At 42.4% G+C, this 27,340-nt stretch overlaps 1 protein-coding gene and 1 pseudogene across 2 annotated transcripts in view; both read left to right on the top strand.

The window, feature by feature from the left end:
* The first annotated feature begins 638 nt into the window (after positions 1 to 638).
* LOC138815144 (small ribosomal subunit protein eS12-like) lies at positions 639 to 27,096 on the top strand (annotated as a pseudogene).
* Positions 22,690 to 27,340, top strand: part of Alg6 (ALG6 alpha-1,3-glucosyltransferase) — a 41,977-nt gene continuing 37,326 nt past the window's right edge. Inside the window, exons 1-3 of one of the 2 annotated variants that reach the window (XM_070004412.1) lie at positions 22,699 to 22,773; positions 26,315 to 26,451; positions 27,010 to 27,270. In XM_070004412.1, the coding sequence (XP_069860513.1) occupies positions 27,189 to 27,270 (82 nt within the window). In that variant the 5' untranslated portion in view covers positions 22,699 to 22,773; positions 26,315 to 26,451; positions 27,010 to 27,188. Of the gene's footprint in view, positions 22,774 to 26,314; positions 26,452 to 27,009; positions 27,271 to 27,340 lie in introns of both variants that reach the window. The other variant, XM_070004413.1, reaches the window with a different exon arrangement.

The following is a 27,340-nucleotide window of genomic DNA, read 5'->3' on the forward strand; positions in this document are numbered from 1 at the left end:
GAAGTAGCCAGTTGGTGGTGGCTCAGGCCTGTAATCCTAGCTACTCCAGAAGCTGAGATCTGAGGATCGTGGTTCAAAGCCAGCAGGGGCAGGAAAGTCCATGAGACTCTTTATTTCCAATTAACCACCAGAAAACCAGAAGTGGAGCAATGGCTCAAAGTGGTAGAGCACTAGCCATGAACAGAAGAGCTCAGGGACAACACCTAGGCCTCAAGTTCAGGCCCCACGGCCGACAAAGAAAAAAAAAAGAAGAGCTTTTTACTATGTGCTCCTTGCATCTAGCATTCTAATTCTTGGGTTCTAAGTCCTGATGAATATAGGGGTTAGGAAAGAAGTAAAAAGGAGCTCTTGGGGGGTGGGGGGAGGATGGGAAGGGATGGGGAGGAGAAACAAAGGAGGAGGCTACAATGCTTGATAAGAAATGTACTCATTATCTTGCTCATGTAATTGTAACCCCTCTGTACAGTATTTTCACAATAAAAACAAAACAAAACAAAAACTACATAAAAAGCTTACATTAAATACTAAAAAAAAAAAAAAAAAAAAAGAGGAGCTCTTCCCCTGCAGCCACCAAATCATGCAGAGGTGGAGGCTGGGGTGTGCTCAAGATTGGACTTCACATGTAATCCTCCACTACCATGGCCAAAGAAGGCATTGCTGCTGGAGGTATAATGGACACTAAATGGACGCTGAACACCACCCTCATCCACAGAGGCCTAGCATTCAGAAGCTGCATAGCGGTCAAAGCCTTAGACAAGCACCAAGCACATCTTTGTGTGCTTGCATCCAACTGCAATGAGCCCATGTGTGTCGAGTTGGTGGAGACCCTTTGTGCCAGCATCCAATTAACGTTATGAAGGTCGATGACAACAAAAACACTAGGGGAGTGGGTAGGCCTCTGCAAAATTGATTGAGAGGGAAAACCCCCGTAAAGTGGTTGGTTGCAGTTTTGTAGTGGTTAAGGACTATGGCAGAGTCTCAGGCCAAGGAGGTCATAATGTAAGAATTAAACCAGGCTGGGAAGGTGGCTCAGAGGTAGAGTGCTTGCCTTGCATGCCTGAGGCCCTGGGTTCGATTCCTCAGCACCACATAAGCAAAAAGAAAAAAGCCCGAAGTAGCACTGTGACTCAAGTGGTAGAGCGCTAGCCTTGAGCTGAAGAGCTGAGGGACAGCGCCCAGGCCCAGAGTTCAAGCCCCACAACCGGACCAAAAAAAAAAAAAAAAGAAAAAAAATCATCCTTAAGGGGCTGGGAAGGTGGCTCAGTGGTAGAGCGCTTGCCTTGCATGCCTGAGGCCCTGGGTTCGATTCCTCACCACCACATAAGCAAAAAAGCCGGAAGTGGCGCTGTGGCTCAAGTGGTAGAGCGCTAGCCTTGAGCTGAAGAGCTGAGGGACAGCGCCCAGGCCCAGAGTTCAAGGCCCCACAACTGGACCCAAAAAAAAAAAAAAAAAAAAAGAATTAAACCAATATAAGTATTTGTGGGCTTTGCGTGTGTGTGTGTGTGTGTGTGTGTGTGTGTGTGTGTATGTGTGTGTGTGTGCACATGCATGTACACGTACTATGGCCTGGACATTGTCTTTGAGCTTTTGTGTTCAAGGCTATCACTCTACCACTTGAAAAACAGCTCCACTCTTCCAGCTTTTTGGTGGTTAATTGGAGATAAGAGTCTCATGGACTTTCCTGCCCAGGCTGGCTTTGAACTGTGACCTCCTGAGTAGCTAGGAACACAGGTATGAGCCATCAGTGCCTGGCTGATTAAATATGTTTTTTTGGTTTTGTTTTATTTTTTTGTTGGTTGTGGGGCTCAAGGCTGGCTCTCTACCACTTGAGCCACAGAGCCACTTCTGGCTTTTTCTGCTTATGTAGTGCTGAAGAATTAAACCCAGGACCTCATGCATGCAAGGCAAGCACTCTACCACTGAGCCACCTTCCCAGCCCCTTAAATATGTTTTAATTGATACACAGAAACAAAATTGTCCACATGTTTCAATATATATGTAAATTTGTATAATCTCTAAATAAAGCTAGATATACTTATCTCCTCAAACAAACATATAATTTCTATATGGTAAAAACATTCAAAAATGCAGGATGTTGGTGGCTTACATCTGTAATCATAATTATTCAGAAGGCTGAGGTCTGAAGCTCTCTGTTTGAAGCCATCCCAGGCAGACAAATCAGACAAATCCAGTTAACCAGCAAAAAGCCAGAAGTGAAGATGTAGCTCAAGTAGTAGTGTCAGCTTTGAGTGAAAAAAGTCAAGTGAGAGTATGTGGTCCTGAGTTCAATTCCAATTTAAAAAAGGGGCGGGGGGAGAAGGAAAGAAAGAAAAAATTTTTAAAAGTTTCTTCCAGCTTGTTGAAACAAACAGTACAATATTTTCTATAGCTACCCTACTGTTCAATAGTACACCAAAACTTCTTGCTCCAATTTAACTATACTTTAGTACTTGTTGGTCAACCTTTCCTGCCTATGTCTCCAGTAAATATATTTTTGAACAAACAAAAACATCTTAGTCTGATGTCTGAGGAGCATAGTAAGTGCTCAAGAAAAGAAAAAAAAAAAATATATATATATATATATTCCCTTTTCTAGTGGTTATCAATTATTTTACTGTCCATTTTTTAGTCACAAAATTTCAATTTCCTTTGTAAACTTTCCTCATTGTCTTCATGCTTGTGATTCTAGTGGAGCTGACCCCATATCTCTGCTTGAGTAGTTGCTGTGGGGCCCAGGCAGGTCTGGGCCAGTGAAAGTCAGGCCAGGTCTTTTTCTGGACCTAATGTAAGAGAGACACTCTCTTTCCATCAGGGCTGCCAAGTTGGTAAAAGGTGAGCCTGAAGCTACTGGTGGCCATCTGGTTCCATGAGGGAAGAATCTGCCCAGGATGAAGCCAAGAAAAAGAAAAGGAAATCCGAGGAATGAAGGGAAACCAATTCCTGCTATCCTTTAATATACAGATTCAGCCCAAAGTAAGAAGAAACATAATCTCTGACTTCAAGGAGCTCACAGGTAGACTGTGATATGTTCAGGAGGGCCAGGGTGGCACAAATACACCATATATAAAGACAGAACATATAACCAGAACTGTAGTGAGCAGAGGTGGACTTCTGGCAGGCTGAAAAGATATGGAAATGGTAAGTATGAGCTAGCTAGGTGAATGGAGGTACATGGAGTTCAGTGTATGTGAGAGAGTAGAAAGAAAAAAGAATATAGGAAGGAAGAATAATGGCTCCAAAACACTATGGTCCTTTCAGAATCACAATTTAAGCAAAATATACAAAGCCTTTCCCATACATGCTTCATGTAATCCAATTCTGTAAAATCTTGAACACTGAAAGCAATAGCTCAGAATCTGTTCAGCTGCAAGTAAATGGTAATCTGAATAATGCTGACTTAAAACAATGAAGGTGTTTAATTATTTAGAAGTGGACTCTCCAAAGCTGGGTCCATGATGCAGATAACATTGTTATGATTCTGAGATAAAACCAAGTGTGATGGTGCATTCCTGTAATACTAGCACTCAGAAAGATTAGACAGGAGGATCACAACTTCAGGACCAGCTTGGGCTACATAGCAAGATCCTGTCTTAGAGAAAGCAATAAACAAACAAGGCTCAAAGCATTTAAGGCTTGGCTCAGCAAGTCATTTTTCCTGGCCTTGTTTGGAGCCACTAATGTGGCTTCAGTCATTTCATGACTAGTCAAGAGTGGATGGTCTAAAATGGCGTCATTTAAATGTTTAGATGTTGATACTGGCTATCATCTGAGCCATCTATCTCAAGAAAGTATGGCTTTGGTTTCTTCACAAGATGCCTGTAGAAAATAAGAACAATCACTGTGAAGCCCTTTTATATTTAGATTCCAGAGGATTTCACATAAAACTCCCACAGTCTGCCTCTTAAAATAAGTCCCAGATCTAGCATAGTTCCAAGACTCCATTTCTTACTGAGAGGAGATACATAGAATTTAAAATCCATTACTTGTATATGTTAGTCTTCTCAGTAAAAGTACCACTTAGTTAAAAGAAAATAACAATGCCATTTGTAGCCAAAACATAACATTCTGAGAATTAGATAAGACTTTGGAGATTATCTAGTATAAAGTCTGTGTGTGTGTGTGTGTGTGTGTGTGTGTGTGTGTGTGTGTGTGTGTGTGTGTGTGTGTGTTACTAAAGATTGAATCTAGAGCCTCATACATGCTAGGTAAGTGCATGACCTATTTTTCTATTCAGTCATTTAATTATTATTATTATTATTACTATTATTATTAATTTTGCCAGTCCTGGGGCTTGAACTCAGGGCCCAGGAACTGTCCCTGAGCTTCTTTTGCTCAAGTCTAGCACTCTACCCCTGGAACACAGTGCCATGCCTGGCATTTTCTGTTTGTGTGGTACTGAGGAATTGAACCAGGGCATCATGCATGCTAGGCAAGCACTCTACCACTAAGCCACATTCCTATCCCAGTCATTCAGTTAACTTGACAGGGTTTTACTGTGTGGCCCAAGTTAGTTTTAAACACTTGGGCACAAGCAGTCCTCTTACCTCTCCTACCTTAGTAGGTAGGTCTAGAGGTATGTGCCACCATGTCTACTGGCTACATCATTATTTGCAAGAGAAAGGAAGAAGCCAAAGAGACTTTTTTTTTTTAATTAGAATAATCTGTAGGATTTCCTCATGGAAAGTTGAAGTGGGGGACTTAAAATGATTTAAATGCTTAGAATGATGCTTGGGCTATTGGGAGTCCTCAGAACAAACAGTCTTCCCCTATCATCAAGATTTTTTTTTTTGGGTCCAGTCGTGGGGCCTGAACTCCGGGCCTGGGCACTGTCCCTCAGCTCTTCAGCTCAAGGCTAGCGCTCTACCACTTGAGCCACAGCGCCACTTCCGGCTTTTTTCTTTTTGCTTATGTGGTGCTGAGGAATCAAACCCAGGGCCTCATGCATGCAAGGCAAGCGCTCTACCACTGAGCCACCTTCCCAGCCCCAAGAATTGAAGAATTCCTCTAGTTACTACTAATGCATGGGTATATGGATTAGATGGAGACTACCAAACAAAATCAAAGTTCTGACATGCTAAATGAGTAAGAGCAGGCAAAAGGTCCTTTTTAACTGAATCTATAACCAGTTGTATTTCTTTCTGGGTTTGTTTACAATAATATAATAGATGATGTGCCGCAATGGAAGGAAAGGAATACAAAAAGATAATTGCTTAATTTATATATCTTTCATTTTTATCTTATGTTCATTTATGACAATTTAGCTTGTGTTTAAGCCACCTAGATAAAAAAAAAAGACAATATGACTCTGTGTGTGTGTGTGTGTGTGTGTGTGTGTGTGTGTGTGTGTGTGTGTGTGTGTGTGAGTGTGTGTCCTGGGGCTTACACTAAGGGTCTCTGCACTGTCCCAAGACTTTTTTGCTCAAGGCTAATGATCTATTACTTGAGCTACAGCTCTATTTTTTGCTTTTTTGTTATGTAATTAGAGATAACAGTCTCATGGACTCACCTGTCCCATGGTTTTGAACCATGATCCTCAGATCTCAGTTTCCTGAGTAGCTAGGATTAAAGACATGAACTACCAGCTCCTGGCCTAAGCATTTTTTTTTCCAGTTCTGGGGCTTGAACTCAGGGCCTGGGAACTGTCCCTGAGCTTTTTGCTCATGGCTAGCTCTCTACCACTTGAGCCACAGCAACATTTCTAGCTTTTTCTATTTATGTGATAGTGAGGAATTGAACCCAGAGTTTCATGGATGCTAGGCAAACACTACCATGAAGCCACATTCCCAGCCCTGGCCTAAGCTTTTTTTTTTTTTTTTTTTTTTTTTTTTAAATTGTGAAAATACTGTACAGAGGGGTTACAATTACATGGGCAAGATAGTGAGTACATTTCTTATCGAACATTGTAGCCTCCTCCTTTGTTTACCTTTCCCACCCTTCCCAGCTTCCCCCCACCTCCCCAATCCCCCCACCCCACCAAAGTTGTAAAGTTCCTTTTCGACGGGACAACTTGTACTTCTCATTGTTGCAACAGGTCCACTTGTATCCTTATTTAAATGACTTCTAAGATTTTTTTTTTTTTTTTTTACCATCTTAACTGGGCCCAGATTTTAGTGAGGATGAAGGGAAACAATGATTGTGTTCAACTTAGAACATTAGTCCATAAACCACTTCTCAAATAGCCTTGAAAGCCCATGAGCAAGTTGAGTTGATGTGAGGAAACAGTTCCAACCAGCTATTGTTGCTTTCTTGGCTTTAAATAAAACTTGTGATTTCATTTTATGAACTCCTGTGTTATTTTTCAAACACTTGGTCACCTTATGATTTGCAAGTGCTAATGGAGCAAAGGATGTATATCATCGATAAATATGAACACTATATTGTTCTTAAGGGACAACACATCGACTTAGGGCTTTTATAGAGTTACATTTTTACTTATCCTAAAATATTTAGAGTTATGTACTTAAAAGATACAGAGCATAGGTATTACCTCCACAGAAAGTATTTTAGTCAGTGAATGTTCAATGTAGCAGGTAGAGATGAACTTCGCACGTCCTGTAGACTGAACTGGGAACAGACTCTTCAGCCATAAAATGCACTTAACAGTCTATTTAATAGTGGTGAGGTCCTTGAAAATGCAATATCCATGCTAATCTTGCCTTTTTTTTTCTAAATCACAGATGAAAAATAGGTCAGTTAGGTAGAGCCTTCTCTTTCTATTTAAAGTGTGACATTTAATCTATTTAAACAACTACCAAAACTTTATTAATTCATTGTAAGATAAACGTGCTGAGAAAGTAGAGAACTTTATTAAGGTTCCCCAAAATTTGATCTGGATGTCTTAGATTTCAGGACTCAATAAAAAAAAAAAAATCTCTACTTAGGGGATTCTATCAAATCAGTAATAGCAAAGAAGGACCAGGAAAAAAAAAGCAATCTAGAATGCAATTAAATCTTACTCTGTGAAATGGCTTAAAGGCCTTGAGTATTTTACAAAAAGAAAAAAGTTAGAAGAGGAACCTCTGGAGGAAAGTTTCCCACAGCCCTGGTACCCATAGGAAAAAATCCATTTGGGAAGAAAAGTGTACACTGCTTGCAAGCTTCTAGCAAAGGAAAAACTAGAAGTCAAATTAGAATTCATGTAACTTGCTGCCTGCTTTGGTACATTTCATTTAAGTCACAATGTTCTTTGGAATTCTTTGAGAGGAGAATGCATGAAGCTGATGAATCATAATGGTATTTTACTGGGTCTATTTTGGAGAATGACTGTTCCTGCTTTTCTTTTCTTTTTTTTTGGGGGGTCCAGTCGTGGGGCCTGAACTCTGGGCCTGGGCGCTGTCCCTCAGCTCTTCAGCTCAAGGCTAGTGCTCTACCACTTGAGCCACAGCACTACTTCCGGCTTTTTTCTCTTTGCTTATGTGGTGCTGAAGAATCGAACCCAGGGCCTCAGGCATGCAAGGCAAGCACTCTACCACTGAGCCACCTTCCCAGCCCTCCTGCTTTTCTTTTCCAGCCTTCCTCCTTTATTTAAATCCAAGTTACTACTCTGTGGCCCCACCCAGCCAATCAGCTAAAATGTATACCAAGGGTAAAACACTAATTCCATCTTTTCCCAAAACAACTGTGAAAAGCAAGAACTCAAGTACTAAAAACAAACAACACAACAATATTCCACAACAGCTTTGAGAGAGTTTTGATTTTTTTAAAATTTAAATTAAATTTAATTCAATTTACTAGTCCTGGGGCCTGAGTGCTGTCCATGAGTTTTTGTGCTCAAGTGCTCTACTTCTTGAGCCACAGCTTCACTTCTGGCTCTTTTTGTGGCTAATTAGAGGTAAGAATTGCACAGATTTTCTGCCCAGGCTGGCTGTGAACCACGGTCCTCAGATCTCAGCCTCCTAAGTACCTAATGTGAGCCACTGGCACCCAGCTAGGTTTGAAAATTTTAAAACAAATTTCTCTACATCAAACACTTTTTTTTTTTTTGTCAGTCATGGGGCTTGGACTCTGGGCTTGGATGCTATCCCTGCACTCTTCAGCTCAAGGTGAGCACTCTACCTCTTGAGCCACAGCACCACTTCCTGCCCGGGCTGGCTTTGAACCGTGATCCTCAGATCTTAGCCTCCCGAGTAGCTAGGATTACAGTCGTGAGCCACTGGCGCCCAGCCTTACACATCAAACACTTCCTTGAAGACTTATGTGCTATAACTAAAGGGAGAAAATGCTTTCCTGTTCCTTGACATCTTTCAATCCCAGACAGAGTTCTGGAAGAAATCTTAGAGAGCCAGGTGCTTGTAGTTCATGCCTGTAAATCCTAGCTACTCAGGAGGCTGAGTTCTGACCATCAATGTTCAAAGCAAGTTTGGGAAGACAAATCTGAGAGACTCTCATCTCCAATGAGCCAACAAAAACTAGAAGTGGAGGTGTGGCTCAAGTAGTAAAGGGCCAGCCTTGAGCAAGAGGCCTTGAATTCAAGTCCCAGTAGTGGTACAAAGAAAAGAAATCCTAGAAAGGGCATTGATAGGTTACTTCTGTTGCTTAACTATTATGGGCTCAATAAGAATTTATTTCTTTTCAGTTCAGCTTCTATTCTGGAAAAAAAAAATGATAGGAAATAATTTTTTATACATGAGATTTTCCAAGCCTGTCTTCACTGTGTACATACAAAGGGCTATTTTCCTTTACATCAACAAAGTCAACCTAGTCTTCCTTTCACTTTATAAGAGCTGTTCAAGTAATTTGTTGTTATATGTTTGGTATCATCTAGCATATGTGACATCTCATGTAGATTTTTAAACCCATTTTCCTAGAGGTAAACCTCCTATATCATTTGTGTCCTGTCCCTCTCTTAACACTCCTTTTTAGTGAGTATAATGCCAAGGTAGCAGGACCTCCCACAAGAAGACCACCGAGAGTCAGATTCTACAGCTGTTTTATTTAAACGGGCTGCAGCTCGGGCCTCGTCCTACACTCTGACACAGTGGAGGCTAGGAGGAGAGCCCCGAGCTAAGGATTTGCAGGTCTTATAAAGGCACACAATCAATCAGGTGTTTTGATTATCACCACGTGTTGCTTTGCTAGACAGAAACAAGCAACACGTAATGGTCACTGCCTCAAACTTTAACCATTCAGTGAGCATTGTAAAGAAAAACTTGGTGACCAAAGTTAGGTACTGATGGCTTATCTGGTATACTCTTAGCTACTAAGTAGGCTGAGAATCATTTCAAAGTCAGCCCAAGCAGACAAATCCATGAGACTTATCTCCAATTAATCTACCAAAAATCCAGAAATGGAAAGTATAGCTCAAGTGGTAGAAGGGCAGCCTCGAGTGGAATGGGGCCAGGAGTTCAAGTCCTAGTGCTCACATGAGTGAGCTCATGCGCACGTGCATGTGCACGAGCATGCGCGCGTGCGCACGCGCACACACACACACACACACACACACACACACACACACACACAAATTGGTGATAAAAATAGAAAATCAAGTCAATAGCCAGGCACCGGTGGATAATGCCTGCAATGCTAGCTACTCAGTAGGTAGAGATTTGAGGATCATGGTTGGAAGCCAGCCCTGGTAGGAAAGTCCATGAGGCTCTTATCTCCAATTAATCACTCAAAAACCAGAAGTGTTGCTGTGGCTCAAGTGGTAGAGCACTAGCCTTGAACACAAAGACAGGGACAGCACCCAGGCCCTGCGTTTAAGCCCCATAACTGGCAAAATAAATAAGCAAACAAATTAATAAGTAAATAAATAAAGTCAAGCAGAAGCAACAGTTTTATTTTGTGTTTTACTCTGCTTCATTGGTATGAACTTTGATTCCTTGTGGTAGTGAAAGTTTATTTTTAAAAATTGACTTTATTAAAAAAATAAATTGACTTTAATTGACACTGAATTGAAACTTCTTTGTACAGCTATTTGAAGATAATAATAATAAATATTACTTTAAATCTTGATGTACTTCCTGGAAACATTACAGGATAGAACCTCCTACCTTCTTGATTTATATGAATTTAAAATGGAGTTCTCACCATTTCCCTCGGGAAGACTTTTGGTTTGAATAGTTCTTACTGGGAGGTTACCTTCTTTATATGTAGCCCAAATTTTCATTTTCAAAGACCATTTTAGACAAGTATCATGACAGCTGTAAGCCAATGGATCTGTGTGCCACATAATAGAGTGTGACAATTCACTCAGTTGTGAAAGACACTGGAGATAAAGTAATAAAGCAGCATTTGTGATATCACATTGACTTTAAAAATCTTCAACACTGACCCAAAAGTGTTGCTTATTATTGGAATTAAAGGTGCTTACAGTTCTCAGAAACATGTTGGGCTAAGTTATATATTACATACTTAAATTTAAATTCAAAATCCTAGGCTGAGAAAGATGTACATTTGTTTCACTCCTTGGAGATTTGAGGTCCATGAACCAATGAATACCTTATACTGCCACATTAAAGAACACTTTAGCTGTAAAGATATAAGCATGATCCTATATTATTTTAGTGGTGTGTGTGTGTGTGTGTGTCCATGCATGTGTACACATGTGCATAGGTATATGCTAGTAATGGGGCTTGAACTCAGGGCCTGGGTGCTGTCCCTTATCTTTTTCACTCAAGGCTAGGCTCTACCCTAAGAGTCACAGTTCCTCTTCTGGTGTTTTTGTTGGTTAATTGTAGATAAGAATCTCTTGGTCTTTCCTGCCTGGGTTGGCTTCAGACCTCCGCCTCCTGAGTAGTTAGGGTTATAGGCATGAGGTACCAGCATCTCCTTTCTGTGAGTTTTTTTTTTTACACTATTAAAAATATAGAATGGTACACAAACATACTCTTACAACTACAAGGTAACCTAATACTGAAATCAGAAAAGAACTATAAACACATACAAGTCACCACATAAGAAGCATTTTTTGACGAGGACAACTGCCTGGCTTCAGACAATACCACCCCTGTTATTAATTATTATGGCCAAGTACTATTTCCAAATATTTATGAATCCTCCTCATTTTTAGATTTAAAAAGGTTCCCTTGCATCAATCCCTCAATATTTTTTTAAACTAGCATCTAGTGTTGTAGAAGGGGGTTCCGTTTTGACATATCCATATTTGTTTTCAATGTACCCTGATAAGATTCACCCCTTCCTCACTCTTCAGTTTTTTTGAATAGTCATAGTTCCTTATGACATTACTGCAATGCAAATACTATCTTTTCAAAAGGTAGGGTCTATTGATTAACCAAGATGATCTGAAGTCTTGATCATCCTATTTTACCCTCCCTAGTACTGGGATTACTGACTTGTATCACCATGCTGGGCTTCCAAATACTATCCTTAGTTTTAAGAGAATCTTGCTGTCACTAATGAGTGCATGTGTGTGCCTCTGTGTGTGTGAGTGTGTGTGTGTGTTTGAGCACTGGGTCTTAAGCTCCACACTTTTAGCTCTCACTTTTTTCACTCACAGCTGATGCTGTACCACTTAAGCCATGTCGCCAGTTCCAGCTTTTTGCTAGTAAATTGGAGCTAAGAGTCTCATGGATTTATCTAGGATTACAGCTATGAGCCACTGGTCCCTGGCTCTCACTAATTTTTATTTGGTTTGATACAATTATTTAGCAACCCACTGGAATCATTCATATAAGAACAGAATAACTGCTTTGTTCTTTTTTTCTTTACTAGCTTCTTCCATTGGTGACTTTTTTTTCCTAAAGAAAATTGACATAGAGAAAGTGATATACAATCCAGCATCAGTGGCTCATGACTGCAACCTTAGCTATTCAGGAGGCTGAGATCTGAGGATTGCAGTTCGAAGCCAGAGTGGGCAGGAAAGTCCATGACATTCTTATCTCCAATTAACCACAAAAAGCCAAAAGTGGAGCTGTAGCTCAAGTGGTAGAGTGCTAGCCTTGAGCAAAAAAGTGTAGTGACAGAACACAGGCCCTGAGTTCAACCCCAGGACTGGCACCAAAAAAAGAAAAAAAACCCTATGATATCCAAATTTGATATCCATATTTGAAGTTGATATACATATTTGTTGTTTCTCAAGTCATTGTAGCTATTGTGCTTGTAGTGTATTTTACTGGAGGGAATTTCTTCAAATTAGCTCCTAAGTCTTTTTTTTTCTTTTTTCTTTCTTTCTTTTTTTTTATACAATATTGGGGTTCTAACCCAGGGCTTCTCCCATACTAGGCAAGTTCAGTACTCTGATCTACCTTTCCAGCTATCATTTTCATAATTCTGGTGTTCATAATTTTTTATTCAGTACTTGAAGAGAAGTATAGGCATTAAAGCATTTATTGAGCTGTTCTCACTTACCTAGGTTTATTGATTAACCTATTAAAGAAAAAGTATGAAAAAAATACCCCCTTTTAAATGTTTTATCAGGCATGTTCCCTTGACACCAGTAAGATCTAGCCAGGCGTGGTACATGGGAATATGGCAGCTCAAGGCCAGCACAAGCAAAAGTTTGAAAAACCCAATCTCAATCAGAAACAACAACAACAATAGCAATAATAATAAAAAGTGTGGCACATGCCTGTCATCCCAGCCATATGAGAAGTATAAATAGGAAGACTGAAGTCCAGGCTGGCCCAAGAGAACTGTGAGACTTTATTTGAAAAATGATGAAAGGCAAAAAGGGCTGGTCATATGGTTTATGTACTGAAATGCTTGCCTAGCAAGTGCACGGCCTGAGCTCAAACCACAAGACTGACAAAAAAATAATACTAAATAAAAAAGCAAAATACAACACTTTTACTGAGGTATGCATTAATTTGTTAGGGTTTCTGTAACCTTATGTAACAGGCCATGGTGTGTAAACAACAAAAATATATTTCCTCATTGTCCTAGGAATCTCATATGAAAGTTTCCAAGAGTTTTTAAGTTTTCTGGGCGTAAAATTTACCTTCTTCAGGGCTGGGAAGGTGGCTCAGTGGTAGAGCGCTTGCCTTGCATGCATGAGGCCCTGGGTTCGATTCCTCAGCACCACATAAGCAAAAAGAAAAAAGACAGAAGTGGCACTGTGGCTCAAGTGTAGAGCGCTAGCCTTGAGCTGAAGAGCTGAGGGCCAGCGCCCAAGCCCAGAGTTCAGGCCCCACGACCGGACCCCCCCCCCAAAAAAAATTACCTTCTTCAGTCTTCATATAATCTTTCTTGTGTGTACATGCATGTCCATGTCCAAGTTTCCTATTCTAACAAGCACACCTTACCATTAGAATTTGGATCTGAAATGTTCCCAAAGTTCATGTATTAAAGGTTTAGTTCCAGGCCAGATGCTGGTAGCTCATGCCTGTAATCCTAGCTACTCAGGAGGCTGAGATCTGAGGATTATGGTTCAAAGCTAACCTGGGCAAGAAAGTTTGTGAGGCTCTTATCTCCAATTAATCTCCAGAAAAAAATGGAAGTTGTACTGTGGCTCAAAGTGGTAGAATGCTGGCTTTGAGCAAAAAAGCTCAGGGACAGCATTCAAGACCCACAACTGAAAACAACAACTTTGACGAAGAAGGAGGGCGAGGAAGAGGAGAAAGAGGAGGAGGAAGAGGAAGTGGAGGAGGAGGAGGTTTAATTCCCAGCCTGTGGTGCTTCTGAGAGAAGGCAAAAGCTTGGGGGTGTGGCCTAGCAGAAGGAAGTTAGGTCACTATGCCTTTAAATGAAGTATTGAGACCCTGGCCCCTCTTCCCTCTCTTTTTACTTGTTGAAGTGAGTAGCCTTCTCTGCTGTATGCTTCTGCTTTGATGTCATGCCATTAAGTCCAAAAGCATTGATTCCAATCAGCCATTGCTGGAACCCCTGAAAGAGCCAAACAAACCTTCTTTTTTTCTAAGTTGATTACCTCAAGTATTTTGTTACAGTGACAGAAATCTGATTATCATACTAGTCATATTGGATTAGGAACCACCCTGATGACCTCATTTAGATTTAATTGCTTCTTTAAAATTCCTATCTTCAAGTATAGCCATTCCTAATGTAGTAGGGAGTTGGGGGTTAAAAAAGAATTTCAGGATATAATAATTCAGCCTCAAAGTAGGTATATACTATTTGTGCCATAAAATTTATACATGTAGTAGTAACCAGAGGTTGCTGTTTTGTGAAGGATGTGGTAGAAAGACAAGAAATTAAGAGGGTTTAACTCTGATTTCCTGGTTAGTGACAAGTAAGTGATTGGGACAGTGGTTGGGTTCTTTTCTATTTGCACTTTCATCCCAAACCATCAGTGGTAGATTAGAGATAGCTCAGACTCCTCCACTGCAAGGAGGAATTTATTTCCCCTTTGCTTAATCAGGGCTGGATTGGTACCTAGGAGTGATACTATACAACCTTTGTCATAAAGCAAAATTACAACAAATTTAAAGATCTTAATTAGCTTTTTCTTTTTTCTTTTTGGACTGGGTCTTGCTATGTAACTCAGGCTCATCTTGTATCAGTTATCTGAGCTACTTATGTGGAAAAAGCCATTTCCTTAGTTGATTGCTTGGTAGAACTCATGAATTAACTAAAAGCAGGAGGAGAGCTTGGCATTCCCTGTCTCCATTTTTTGTATCTGACTGTGTTCTGAGCTATTTGCTCATAGCTACTGTAGACCCTAGGACAGACAGGACGGATTACCACCAATTACCACATTCTGGTAATCCAGAGGTCATAACTCTAGCAAATGTTAAACCCAGTGTGATGATTTGCTATAATAGTGACTCTTGCATGGCAGACAAGGGTTGGAGAAGAAAGCTATTTTGTTGTTCTGCATATCTTAGACTGCTATAGCTAGGTGCCATCTTGACACAGGGCCTATTATTTGAAACCGAGCTATATTGGAGACCTGAAAACAGGGAACAGTTATGGCTCAGAGAATGTGGAGACACCCTGCCACTCTGGTGTGAGATGGCCATAACAGGGGTCATGGAGAGGAGGAAATCTGATGTGGACCCACTGAGAAGTTTAAACAACAGTGAGCAGGGGCAGAGACAGGCTCTGTGGTTGCTGGGCCCACTTTCTCTGGAGAGAAGCAAACCTCAACACTGGAGGGTCACTACAGAAACGGCACCAAGCTTTTGGCTGGCAAAGTGCTTGGTTCTGCTTTCTATCTGTATGGGTGATGAGGTTCCCCAGTGGGACTGAGAGCTCAGAGCCCAGATCCCATATACTGCATGATTTCCCAAATCTCCTCCTTCTCACAGGTTGGTTAACTGCTGGGCAGGGTCTGAAAAGTCTGAGACCAACACTCAGACAGCATGCTTTGCTCAATTTTGCCTCTCTAGTACCAAACTTAGTGCTCTGTTTGCTCCCCTCTCCCACACTCCCTGGCACATTTGGACTACAGCCCTATGCTAAGCTTGGCTGAGTAACTATGGAGAAATGGGAACCTGGTCGGCCACTACCCTCTTCACCCTAGGCAGCAAAGTTTTTTGTGGCCAGCAGTGGGTGGCTTCTTGGTTTTACCAAGAAAGTAAATATCTAAAGCAATCCTAAAGAGGACAATTAACCCTTGACTGGCCCCACCATCAGCCTACACATAACACAAACCTGTACACTAGGAGACTCTAGCTAGCTTTCTTCTCTGTGAGTGGTGCTAAGGACCAGATCTGGTGCTCTGAGTTTCCTGGTGAATATTTGGCTACTGAGCTATGGCAATTCATTGAAGAGAAACTATCCAATTCTGCCTGAACAGGGACAATATTTCTGTTAATAACTTGGCCTCAAATGTGAAAATCTCAATGCAGAAAAACAAGAAATACAAAACAATAAGATGACATGAATTTTCCAAAAGTAACAATCTCATAATAACAGATTCTGATGATACTAGAGTGGATGAAATCTCAGAGAATTTCAAAGAACGATTGTAAGAATGATAAATGAATTAAAAAACAAATGAATAAATGTCTGAAATAAATTTCTTTCTTCTTCTTCTTCTTTTTTTTTTTTTTTTGTCAGTTGTGGGACCTGAACTCTGGGCCTGGATGCTGTTTCTCAGCTCTTCAGCTCAAGGCTAGCGCTCTACCACTTGGGCCACAGCACCACTTCCGGCTTTTTCTATTTATGTGGTGCTGAAGAATTGAACCCAGGGCCTCATGCATGCAAGGCAAGCACTCTACCACTGAGCCACCTTCCAGACACTGAAATAAATTTCAAAAGAATGAAACAATGAAAATAATGAAGGGGGTGGCTCAGTGGTAGAGTGCTTGTCTTGCATGCATGAGGCCCCAGGTTTGATTCCTCAGCACCACATAAACAGAAAAAGCCAGAAGTGGCTCTGTGGCTCAAGTGGTAGAGTGCTAGCCTTGAGCTGAAGAGCTGAGGGACAGCGCCCAGGCTCAGAGTTCAGGCCCCACATCTGACAAAAAAAAAAAAATAATAATGAAAGGTGTATAGGAGAAATTCAGTAAAGATATTGAAATCCTAAAAAAAATTAAAATGCAGTTTTGAAATAAAAAGCTCAATAAATCTAATTTAATAACTCAGTTGCAAGACTTATCAATAGGCTGGATGGAGAAGAAGTCATACCAATAACACTTGGCTGAAAAAGAAATTGGAAAAATTAACTCATTCATAATAACTGCAAAAAAAACCTAGGAATAAACCTAATTAGAGTTATGGAAGACCTCCATACTGAAAACTATAAAACACTGGAGAAAGAAATGGAATAAGACACTAAAAGATAAAAAGACTCCCATGTTCATATATTGGTAGAAGTAATATTGTAAAAATGGCTATGATACTAAAAATAATGCAGCTGACATCAAAATTTCCATGGCAAAACCAGAAAAATCAGTCCTAAATCTATATGGAAGATCACAAAGAGCTGAAGTAATCTTGAGCAAAAAGAGAATGCTGTATCTAACTTCAGTATCTAACTTCAAATTAGACTACAGAGGCAAATATGTAGATCAATGGAATAGAAGATCCAGAAATAAGCCCACATAGTTTCAGACATATGACTATTCTCTTGTCTTTTTTTCCTCCCTTTCCTTCCTTTTGTTCCTTCCTTCCTCCTTCCTTTCTCTTTCTTTCTTCCTTTCTTCTTCTTCTTCTTCTTCTTCTTCTTCTTCTTCTTCTTCTTCTTCTTCTTCTTCTTCTTCTTCTTCTTCCTTTTTTTTTTTTTTTGGTCTTTTGTCGGTCCTGGGGCTTGAACTCTGGGCTTGGGCACTGTCCTTGAGCTCTTCAGCTCAAAGCTAACACTATACCACTTGAGCCACACCACCACTTCCTCTCTTTCTTCTTCTCTTTCTTCCTTTCTTCCTTCTCTTTCTTTCTTTCTTTCTTTTTTCTTTCTTTCTTGCTTGCTTTCTTCCTTCCTTCCTTCCTTTCTTTCTTTCTTTCCTTTTCCTTCTTTCTTTTCTACCTTTCTTTCTTTCTTTCTTTCTCTTTCCCTCCTTTCCTTCCTTCCTTCCTCCTCCTGCCCTCCTCTTCCCTCTCTCTCTCCCTCTCTCTCTTCTTCATTCCTTTCTTCCTCCGTCCCTCTCCCCTCCTCTTTCTTTCTTTTATTTCTTCCTGCCAGTCCTGGAGCTTGAATGCAGAGGCTGGATATTGCCCCTGAGATTTTGTGCTTAAGCTAATGCTGTTTCAAACTGTGGGCCAGGCACTGGTGGCTCATGACTGTAATCCTAGCTACTCAGGAGGCTGAGATCTGAGGATCGAGGTTCAAAGCCAGCCTTGGGTAGGAAAGTCCCTGAGACTCTTATCTCCAACTAACCACCAGAAAACCAGAAGTGGCACTGTGGCTCAAGTGGTAGAGTGCTTGCCTTGAGCTGAAGAGCTCAGGGACAGTGCCCAAGACCAGAATTCAAGCCCCAGGACCTAAATAAATAAACAAACAAATAAATAATCAAACTGTGATCTTCAGATTTTAGCCTTCTGAGTAACTAGAATTATAGGCATTAGCCACTAGTGCCCAACTTCCTTCCCTTTCTTTTCCTTTTCCCTTTTCCTTTTTCCCCTTTCCTTTCCTTTCCTTGGAGCTAGGTATTGAATCTATGGCTTTGTGCATGCAAGACAAGCACTCTGCCACAGCTTCACCTCTAGACCATGCTACCTGATTTTCTACAAAGGTGCTCAAAACATATATTGGAGAAAAGACATCCTTTCTATAAGTGATATCTAGAAAACACATATAGAAGGCTAAAACTACATCTGTCTCACCCTGTGCAGAAATCAATTAAAAATGGATCAAAAACCTTCAAGTGATATCTAAAACTTTGAAACAACTACACAAAAGAAATAGAAAAAAAAAAACATTTGAAGATATAGTTTCTGAATAATATTCCAATAGCCCTGGAAGTAAGAGCAAAAATTGACAAGTGAGTTTGCACCAAATTAAAAAGGCTTCTGCACATTGCTGAAAATAATTGTCAGGGGATGGAATAATGCATTTGACTAGCAAGTACAACACCCTGGGTTTGATCCCCAGTACTAAAAAAGAAAAGGAGAATTCCTTCAATGTAGATACTACCTACATAAAATAGACAGTATTGAAGTTTGAACTCATGGTCTCACATTTGCTAGGCAGGCACTTGAGCAATTTTTTTTTTTTGTTGTTGTTGTCAGTCATGGGGCCTGAACTCTGGGCCTGGATGCTGTCCCTCAGCTCTTCAGCTGTAGACTAGTGTTCTACCACTTGAGCCTCAGCCCCACTTCCAGCTTTTTCTGCTTATGTGGTGCTGAGGAATCGAACCCAGGGCCTCATGCATGTAAGGCAAGCAGTCTACCACTGAGCCACCTTCCCAGCCCCTATTTTTTTTTTTTTTTTGCATTGTTCTTTTGAGGTAGGATCTGGCCTCCTGCCCAGGCATATATGTGACTGTAATCTGATTGTTTTAGGCTTCCTCTAGCAGCTGCAATGATACCATGCCCAGATTTTTCTGTTGAGACAAATCTCATGGATTTTTGTGCCCAGAACTTGCCTGGATTGCTGTCTTCCTAAATTCAGCTAGTATGCCAGGTACATTCCACCTCATCTAGCAATATGTTGCTAGGGTAGGGGTGTCTAAAGAACTTTTCTGCCTAGGCTGTACTCAAACTCTAATCCTCCCACTCTCAGCCTCTCAAATAGCTAGAATTATAGGCATAAGTCATTGTGCTCTAGTGGGAAAAATATTTTCCAGCTCCTTATCCAGCAAAGGATTAACGTCTAGAACAAACAACCCAATTAATAAGTGATTAAATAAAATAGAAAAATAATTTTCAAAAGAAGAACAAATGGCAAATTAAATACATAAAGACATGTTCAATATCCTAGCCATAAAGGAAATGCAATGAAGATGATATTAAGATTCTGTCTCATCCCTGTCAGAATGACTATAATCAAGAAAACAAATAGAAACACATGCTAGCAATGTGTGTGTGTATCTCTCTCCCTCTGTGTGTGTGTGTGTGTATAGGGAGGAGAAATATTAAGAGTTCAGGCACTATGAAAATCAGTATGGAAGTTCCTCAGAAAAACCTACAATATAGAACTACCTACACTGCCATACTTTTGGGCATATATCAAAAGGAATGTAAATTAGCATCCAACAGTTACTTGCAAACCTGTGTTTGTTTCAGAACTATTCACAATCGCAACACTGTGGAATTAGCTGTCTATCAAATGATGGACAACGAAAATATGGCATAAACTGGGTGTGGTGGCTCATACCTGTAATCCTAGCTACTCAAGAGCCAGAGATTAGTAGAATCATGGTTCTAGGCCAGCTTGGGCAAAGAGTTCAGGAGACACTCGTCTCAAGTAATAAAAAGAGCTGGGGCAAAAAAAAGACCTGAGAGTGATACTGCACAGCAGTCATCTCATATGCTGGGGAAACATAAATAAGATTCCATAGTCAAGACCTGACCAAGCACGGGCTGGGAAGGTGGCTCAGTGGTAGAGCGCATGCCTTGCATGCTCGAGGCCCTGGGTTCGATTCCTTAGCACCACATAAGCAAAAAAAGAAAAAAGCCGGAAGTGGCGCTCTGGCTCAAGTGGTAGAGTGCTAGCCTTGAGCTGAAGAGCTGAGGGACAGCGCCCAGGCCCAGAGTTCAGGCCCCACGACCGGACCCAAAAAACAAAACAAAACAAAACAAGACCTGACCAAGCATACATATGAGACCCTAGTTAAAAAATAACTGAAGTGATGGGTGCTGGTGGCCCATGCCTGTAATCCTAGCTACTCAGGAGGCTGAGATCTGAGGATCAAGGTTCAAAGCCAGCCCAGACAGGAAATCTCTGAGACTCTTATTTCCAGTTAACCAACAGAAAACTGGAAGTGGAGCTGTGACTCAAGTGGTAGAGTGCTAGCCTTGAGCTGAAGAGCTGAGGGACAGCGCCCAGGCCCAGAGATGAAGCTCTACAATTGACCAAAAAAAAAAAAAAAAAGTAAAAAGAGATTGGGGGTGGGGTGGGGGTGACTCAAATTGTAGGACACCCTGAGTTTAAACTGCAGTCTTATCCAAAAGGAAAATATGTATGTATGCAAAATGGAATACTATTCAGCCATAGATAAGAAATTGTTATTTTCAGAAAATTGGATGAAACTAGAGATTATGTTAAGCAAAAAAAGCCAGAGTTAGGAAGAAAAACATGATAAAAAGATGAGATAAATGTAAAATGGGGACTGTAGAGAGGGGAAGCCCAGGGAAGAGGGTGAAAGGAAATAGTTGAAGGGAGATAGGGGTTGAAATATGATCAAAATACATTGTGTGCATGTATGCAAACTGAATAAGGAAACTAAACTTGTAAAAAAAAAGATAAAAAGATAAGGTTCTCCACAATCTCTCCATTTCGTCACCAACAAACATTCTGCACTTTTAAACTGCAAGAACTGTGGCTTCAATCATCTTTTTAGATTAGGACTCCCATTCTCTTGGCTTGCTATATCTAGCTTTTTCTTCAAAGTTCAGCTGACTGTTTTAGAAAAGCATTTTCTGTTTAGTTCCTTTACAGTGAGCCCAAGTCACAACTTGTAAGTGTTTAATGTGTATAGCAATAGTGTGATATCGAATATGTACTTCTATATATTACTTTTTATCCCTTTTTTTTTTTGGTTGGTCATGGGGCTTGAACTTGGGTGCTGTCGCTGAGCTCTTCAGCTCAAGGCTAGCGCTCTACCACTTGAGCCACAGCACCACTTCCAGTTTTCTGATGGTTTATTGGAGATAAGAGTCTCAAGGGCTGACAGTGGGTGGCTCACACCTGTAATCCTAGCTACTCAGGAGGCTGAGATCTGAGGATCAAGGTTTGAAGCCAGCCTAGGCAGGAAAAGCCTTGAGACTCTTATCTACAACAAACCACTCAGAAAACCAGAAGTGAGCTGGGAAGTTGGCTCAGTGGTAGAGTGCTTGCCTCGCATGCATGAGGCCCTGGGTTTGATTCCTCAGCACCACATAAGCAGAAAAAGCCGCAAGTGGTTCTGTGGCTCAAGTGGTAGGGGGACAGCGCCCAGGCCCAGAGTTCAACCCCACGACCAACCAACCAAAAAAAAAAGAAAGAAAGAAAGAAAGAAAACCAGAAGTGGTGCTGTCGCTCAAGTGGTAGAATGCTCGCCTTGAGCTGAAGAGCTCAGGCCCAGAGTTCAAGCCCCATAACTGAAAAAAAAAAAAAAAAGTCTGAAGAACTTTCCTGCCTGGGCTGGCTTTGAACCGCGACTCTCAGATCTCAGCCTCCTGAATAGCTAGGATTACAGGCGTGAGCCACCGAGCCCGGTGCAGTTATGTGTAAAAGTACCTTTCCAAATTGGGCAGGGACGTAGCCGTATTTCTCCATATTTCTAGGCTCACGATAAGTGTGTGTGTGTGTGTGTGTGTGTGTGTGTGTGTGTGTGTGTGTGTGTGTGCACGTGCGGCAGTACTGGGGCTTGAAGTCCGTGCCTGGGAGCTGTCTTTTAGCCTTTTCACCCAAGGCGGGCTTCCACTTGAGCCGCAGCTCCACATCACAGGTTGACAGTCTTGTAAATAATAGTAAAATTTTAGATCTGGAAATTCACGTAGCCCTGCTGGTTCCTTGCACAGCTGAGAGACACAGAGGCCTTCAGAATGGCAGGATAATGAAGGGGGGGAATAAGAGTATTCTCCGGAGGAAGGCTAATGCAACCATTTTTGGCAAATGTTTAAGCTGTCTTGATGGGGACATGCCTAACAGCTACTAGTGGGGGGGGGGGGGGGACGTTTAGTTTTTCCTTTTTGAGACAGGATCTTGCTCCTATGTAGCCCTGGCGGGCTTCCAAGCCTCCAGCCTCCCTGGTGCTGGATCCCAGGTGCTGCACCTCCCTGCCCGGCCAGAGCTGTTCTTAGGTGCGACCCACGTGTCTCACACGAAGTGAGTTTCCAGACCACCTCTCTTCATCGCGGACGCGTGGCTGGGAGAGAGAGGTAGGCTGGCCTTGTTCTGCTGCCCCGCGACGGGGACCAGCCAAGACGGTCCATTCCGCAACACGGGCCAGGGCCCGCCCCTGATAGGAATCCGTGCGCTAAGCAGCGGCTGTGGCCTTGGCCGCCATCCCGGGAAAGAAGAGCGAGGGGCTTTCCGCTTGCCCCGGGTCTAACCCGGGCGGTGGCACCTCTCGGGTTCCTGAGCCCCGCCTCCTAAGCCGCCACCTCCTCTAGGCCCCGCCCCTAAAACCTCTGCCCCCTCCCAGCCCCGCCTTCCGGGAACCCCGCCCCCTAAACCTCTGCCTCCCTCTCGGCCCCGCCCGTCACGTCCTGCGCGCTCGCTCTCTGGCCCGCGCGCTCGCTCGTGAGGCTGTGCCGGGGTCGACTGCGCAGGCGCTTTTCCGGGACAAGCTGTGGGCGCGAATTCCTGCAGCTGGCAGCCGGCGGCGGGTAAGAGCCTCGGTTCCCGGCCTGTAGACCCCGGGCCAGGGTAGGGAGGTGAAGGAGGCTCGCGACGCGCCACGGGCAGGCGCGGGACTCGACTCCCAGCCCCGCTGCGCCCTGGGGGACGCGCCGCGAGGCCTGGGTCTGTCGTGGGGCGCCCCCGGGGCCCGCGGTCCTGAGCGACGGCCTCCGGGAAAGCGAGGGGGTTGGCGGTCCTGCGTGCCCGCCGGGGCGGCCGCGCGGGCCCCGAGTGTGTGTGTGTGGGGGGGGGGGCCCGCTGGCCGGGCTCCCCACGGCCGCCCTGCCTCCCCGCGCCCCGAGCCGCTCGGCCCAGCGGGGCCCCGCGCGGCGGGCGCTGGGTTAGCCCGTTCCCCGCCTGCTCGGCGGGGGGAAAGTTGGGAAGACGCGGTTTGTGCTTTTAGGCCTGTTGAAGAGAAGCGGGGAGGAGGAGTCACCGTCTCCGTCACTCTAGCTCACTCACACACACGAATCTTCACCACGCAGCAAGTTGGCTTCCTGCTTCTTGGCCAACACACTTCTGAGTACTAAGAACTACACACAACATCTCTACTCGTATAGGCTTTTTTGTTTGTTTGTTTGTTTCCCTTCAATCCTGGGGCTTGAACTCAGGGCCTGGGCACTGCCCCTGAGCTGCTTTTGCTCAAGGCTGGCGCTCTACCACTTGAGCCACAGCACCACTTTGGCATTTTCTGTTTATGTGGTACTGAGGAATCAAACCCAGGGCTTCATGCTAGGCTGGCAACTCTTCCGCCAAGCCACGTTTCCAGCCCCTCATATGGGTTTTTATTTTAGCTGACATGTAAATGTCATTTCCCTTTATCTTATTATTTGTTATGTCATCCATTAGTTTATTTGTATAAATGAGAATAGAAAAATGAAACTACTTTTGAAGTGTTAGGGAGAGGTGTAAGGGGGTGAGTTTGATCACAGTGTATTGTTCGTTTCTTTGGAAGTGTCACGACGAACAGCCAACCCCCCCATCATTTATATATGTTAATGGAGAATCCTTTCTTATAGAAGAAAAAGAGGGGCTGGGAAGGTGGCTCAGTGGTAGAGCTCTTGCCTTGCATGCATGAGGCCCTGGGTTCGATTCCTCAGCACCACATAAGCAAAAAGAAAAAAGCCAGAAGTGGTACTGAGGCTCAAGTGGTAGAGTGCTAGCCTTGAGCTGAAGAGCTGAGGGACAGCGCCCAGGCCCAGAGTTCAGGCCCCACGACTGGACCCCCCCCCCCCCCAAAAAAAAAAAAGAAGAAAAAGAAACAATTCTCATGAGGTACAAGAGGACTACTTGGGGGGGGGACTAGTGAGAAGGGAGACAAAAGAGGGTAGTGGGTTAAGTATATTAGTATACAGATATGAAAATGTCAATGAAAAGTATTGTAATAGAAATAATTTGTACTTTTTAATTAAAATAAAGCAGTTTTCCACTAACAGTATTTTTAATACGTCACAAAGTAAGGTTTTTTGTTTTTGTTTTTTGAAGTAGTACTGGAGCCTAAACTCAAGGCTCAAGCTTTCTAGGCAGATGCAATACAGCTTTGTCACACCTCCAGTCCAACACATCTTTTAACCACTTAGATCCCCTCCCAATCACCATCCCTTCTTTGTTCCTTGTAGGCCATCTAGCTGCCAACCTCTGCTTCTTTATGAGCCTTTTGCCGATAAGTAGTATTCTTTAGTATTTAGTTTGTTTTACTCAGAATTTTGTATGAGAATATTCTTTGTTGTTTGAAAATATACTTTCTAATGATGAAGAGAATCAGGAAGACACGGTAACCTTATAAAAAGTAAGGGATATTTGATCAGGATGTGGTGATGATATATCATCATGAGATATAGCATGAATGACAAAAGATTAATTAGCCAATGAGCTAAGAGCTGGCCAAACAGAGTGACAGAAGCACAAAGTTGCTGAGCTTGAGTGAACTTGTTAGGTTCTAGCAAGAAAGGAAGTTGTAAAGGCTGGCAAAGGCCAGGTCATAGATATGCTTCTGTGTGGGGTACTTAGATTTCATATTAAGTGTAGAAGATATAAATGAAATAAAAGAATATAAAAGAAAAAAGAAAAAAATATAAAGAAAATAAAAAAATATAAAAGAAATGATCTTATAAGTACCGCGTGCTAAGCGCCACTGGAGCTCCGGAAGAAATGATCTTGATGTCCTTCAGCTCCTAGCATGACCCAGTTGTATAAGACATGAAGGCCTATCCATTTTACTACCAGAAATGCCTGGCTCATTCTATAATCCTAGCAACTCTGGAGGATGAAATCTGAGGATTGTGGTTCAAGACTTTCAGGGCAGGAAAGTCTGTGAGACTCTATTTCCAATAAACTACCAAAAATCCTGAAGTGGGGGTATGGCTCAAGTGGTAGAGCACCAGCCTTGAGTGAAAAAGCTAAGGGAGAGTACTTAGGCCCCACGTTCAAGCCGTAGTACCAGCCATCCTCTCCCTAACCTTCCCTCCTGACCCCAGAAAAAAAGTAGAATGCCCAGCAAAAGTGGGAAAATTTCTAGAAGTAATGCAGATTCAATTTGTTTTCAAAATCAGATTTAAAGGACACTTTAGAAATAAGCCATTTGTTCTAACTTTTTTTTTTAAATTGTGAAAATACTGTACAGAGGGGTTACAATTACATGGGCAAGATAATGAGTACATTTCTTATCAAGCATTGTAGCCTCCTCCTTTGTTTCCCCTTCCCATCCCTTCCCAGCCTCCCCCCGCACCCCCACCAAAAATGAGTTCATTTCTTATCAAGCATTAGTGCCTCCTCCTTTGTTTCCCCATCTCTGTGTACCCCCCAACTTTTTTGGGGGGGGTCCGGTCGTGGGGCCTGAACTCTGGGCCTGGGTGCTGTCCCTCAGCTCTTCAGATCACGGATAGCCCTCTACCACTTGAGCCACAGTGCCACTTCTGGCTTTTTCTGTTTATGTGGTGCTGAGGAATTGAATCCAGGATCTCATGCATGCAAGGCAAGCGCTCTACCACTTAGTCACCTTCCCAGCCCCTCTAACTCTTTAAGAAATACACCTGAAATTATTAAAGAGGAACTTCCTCCTCTGGAAGAGGATCATGTCATTTTTGGGGGGGGAGAGGGGGCTGGTCTTGGGGCCTGAACTCTGGGCCTGGGCACTGTCCCTCAGCTCTTCACCTCAAGGCTAGTGCCCTGCCACTTGAGCCACAGCGCCACTTCGGCTTTTTTCTTTTTGCTTATGTGGTGCTGAGGAATCGAACCCAGGGCCTCAGGCATGCAAGGCAAGCGCTCTACCACTGAGCCAACTTCCCAGCCCCTTAGTGATATTTTTTTAAATTTAGGGGTTATTTAAAGTTTGAATTTTAATATGTCTTGGTAAGAAATAGTCTGTTGTATTGCAGTTCTGGAATATATTAATGTTGATAAAAAGCAATTCAAGCAATGGGAATACAAGGATTTGAATAGTTTACAGTAGCTGTAACCTATGTCAAATCCAGAATTCAATTAGAGAATGATTTAATTTAGCATTTTTCTTTTTATGTTGCTTCACAGAGGCAAGTTCCTAGGAACAGTGAAATGACCAAAGGAGAATGAAGTCAATAGGAGGAAAGAGAAAGGGATTCGTTCCTGCCCTCTTCTTGGTTGCATGGGGGGCTTGAACTGAGGGTTTTGAGTTACTAAATACAAAGGTAAAATTCCTCCTTTTCCCTGCATCAAAGAGAAATTTACTCTTGGTCCATCTTGTGGTATTCTGTCTCCTTGTAGGTAAATGTGCTCTAGATAGAACTTACTGTGCCACTAGCTGTGCATCTTCTTTTCTCAGAAATACACTCTTGTGAAAACAGGTCACATTTTACAGAGAATAGGGAGCCGGGCGCCAGTGGCTTATTCCTGTAATCCTAACTACTCAGGAGGCTGAGATCTGAGGATCGAGGTTCAAAACCAGCTGGGGCAGGAAAGTTCCTGAGACTCTTATCTCCAATTAACCACTAGAAAACTGGAAGTGGTGCTGTGGCTCAAGTGGTAGAGCTCTTGCCTTGAGCTGAAGAACTCTGGGACAGCTCAGGCCCAGACCAAAAAAAAAAAAAAAAAAAACTAAAAGAAAAAAAGAATAGGGAATAAAAAATTTAATAGAATCTCCTTTCCTTCAGTGTCTATCTCCACCCTTCCCCCCTCATTTTACATCTTTCTACTTGGTGTAGAGATTTTATTGTTAAGCTAATTCTTGATATCTTTTTCGACCCTAGGTTTCTTCACAGACACAATCAGTTTCGGACTGCTTGGAAGCAAATCATCATTTAAGATCATCCAAACACGTAATTCCAAAGAAGTGATAACATTCCTCTAATCAAGGAAATAAGCGACTGACTCTATGATAAAAGTACTTTGATCCTGGTCCTGTTTTCTTCTCTGAATTTGAAGAACTATGGAAAAGTGGTATTGGATGACAGTAGTGGTCTTAATGGGACTGACAGTGCGTTGGGCTGTTTCCTTTAATTCTTATTCAGGTAGAACATTTTTTAAAACTATTTTTAAACTATAGGTAAATATTTCCTTTGAGTAGGGTTCCCCTACTTC

Source organism: Dipodomys merriami, unplaced genomic scaffold (genome assembly GCF_024711535.1).
Source record: "Dipodomys merriami isolate MVZ:Mamm:240054 unplaced genomic scaffold, mDipMer1.0.p SCAF_627, whole genome shotgun sequence".
Taxonomy (NCBI): Eukaryota; Metazoa; Chordata; class Mammalia; order Rodentia; family Heteromyidae; genus Dipodomys; species Dipodomys merriami.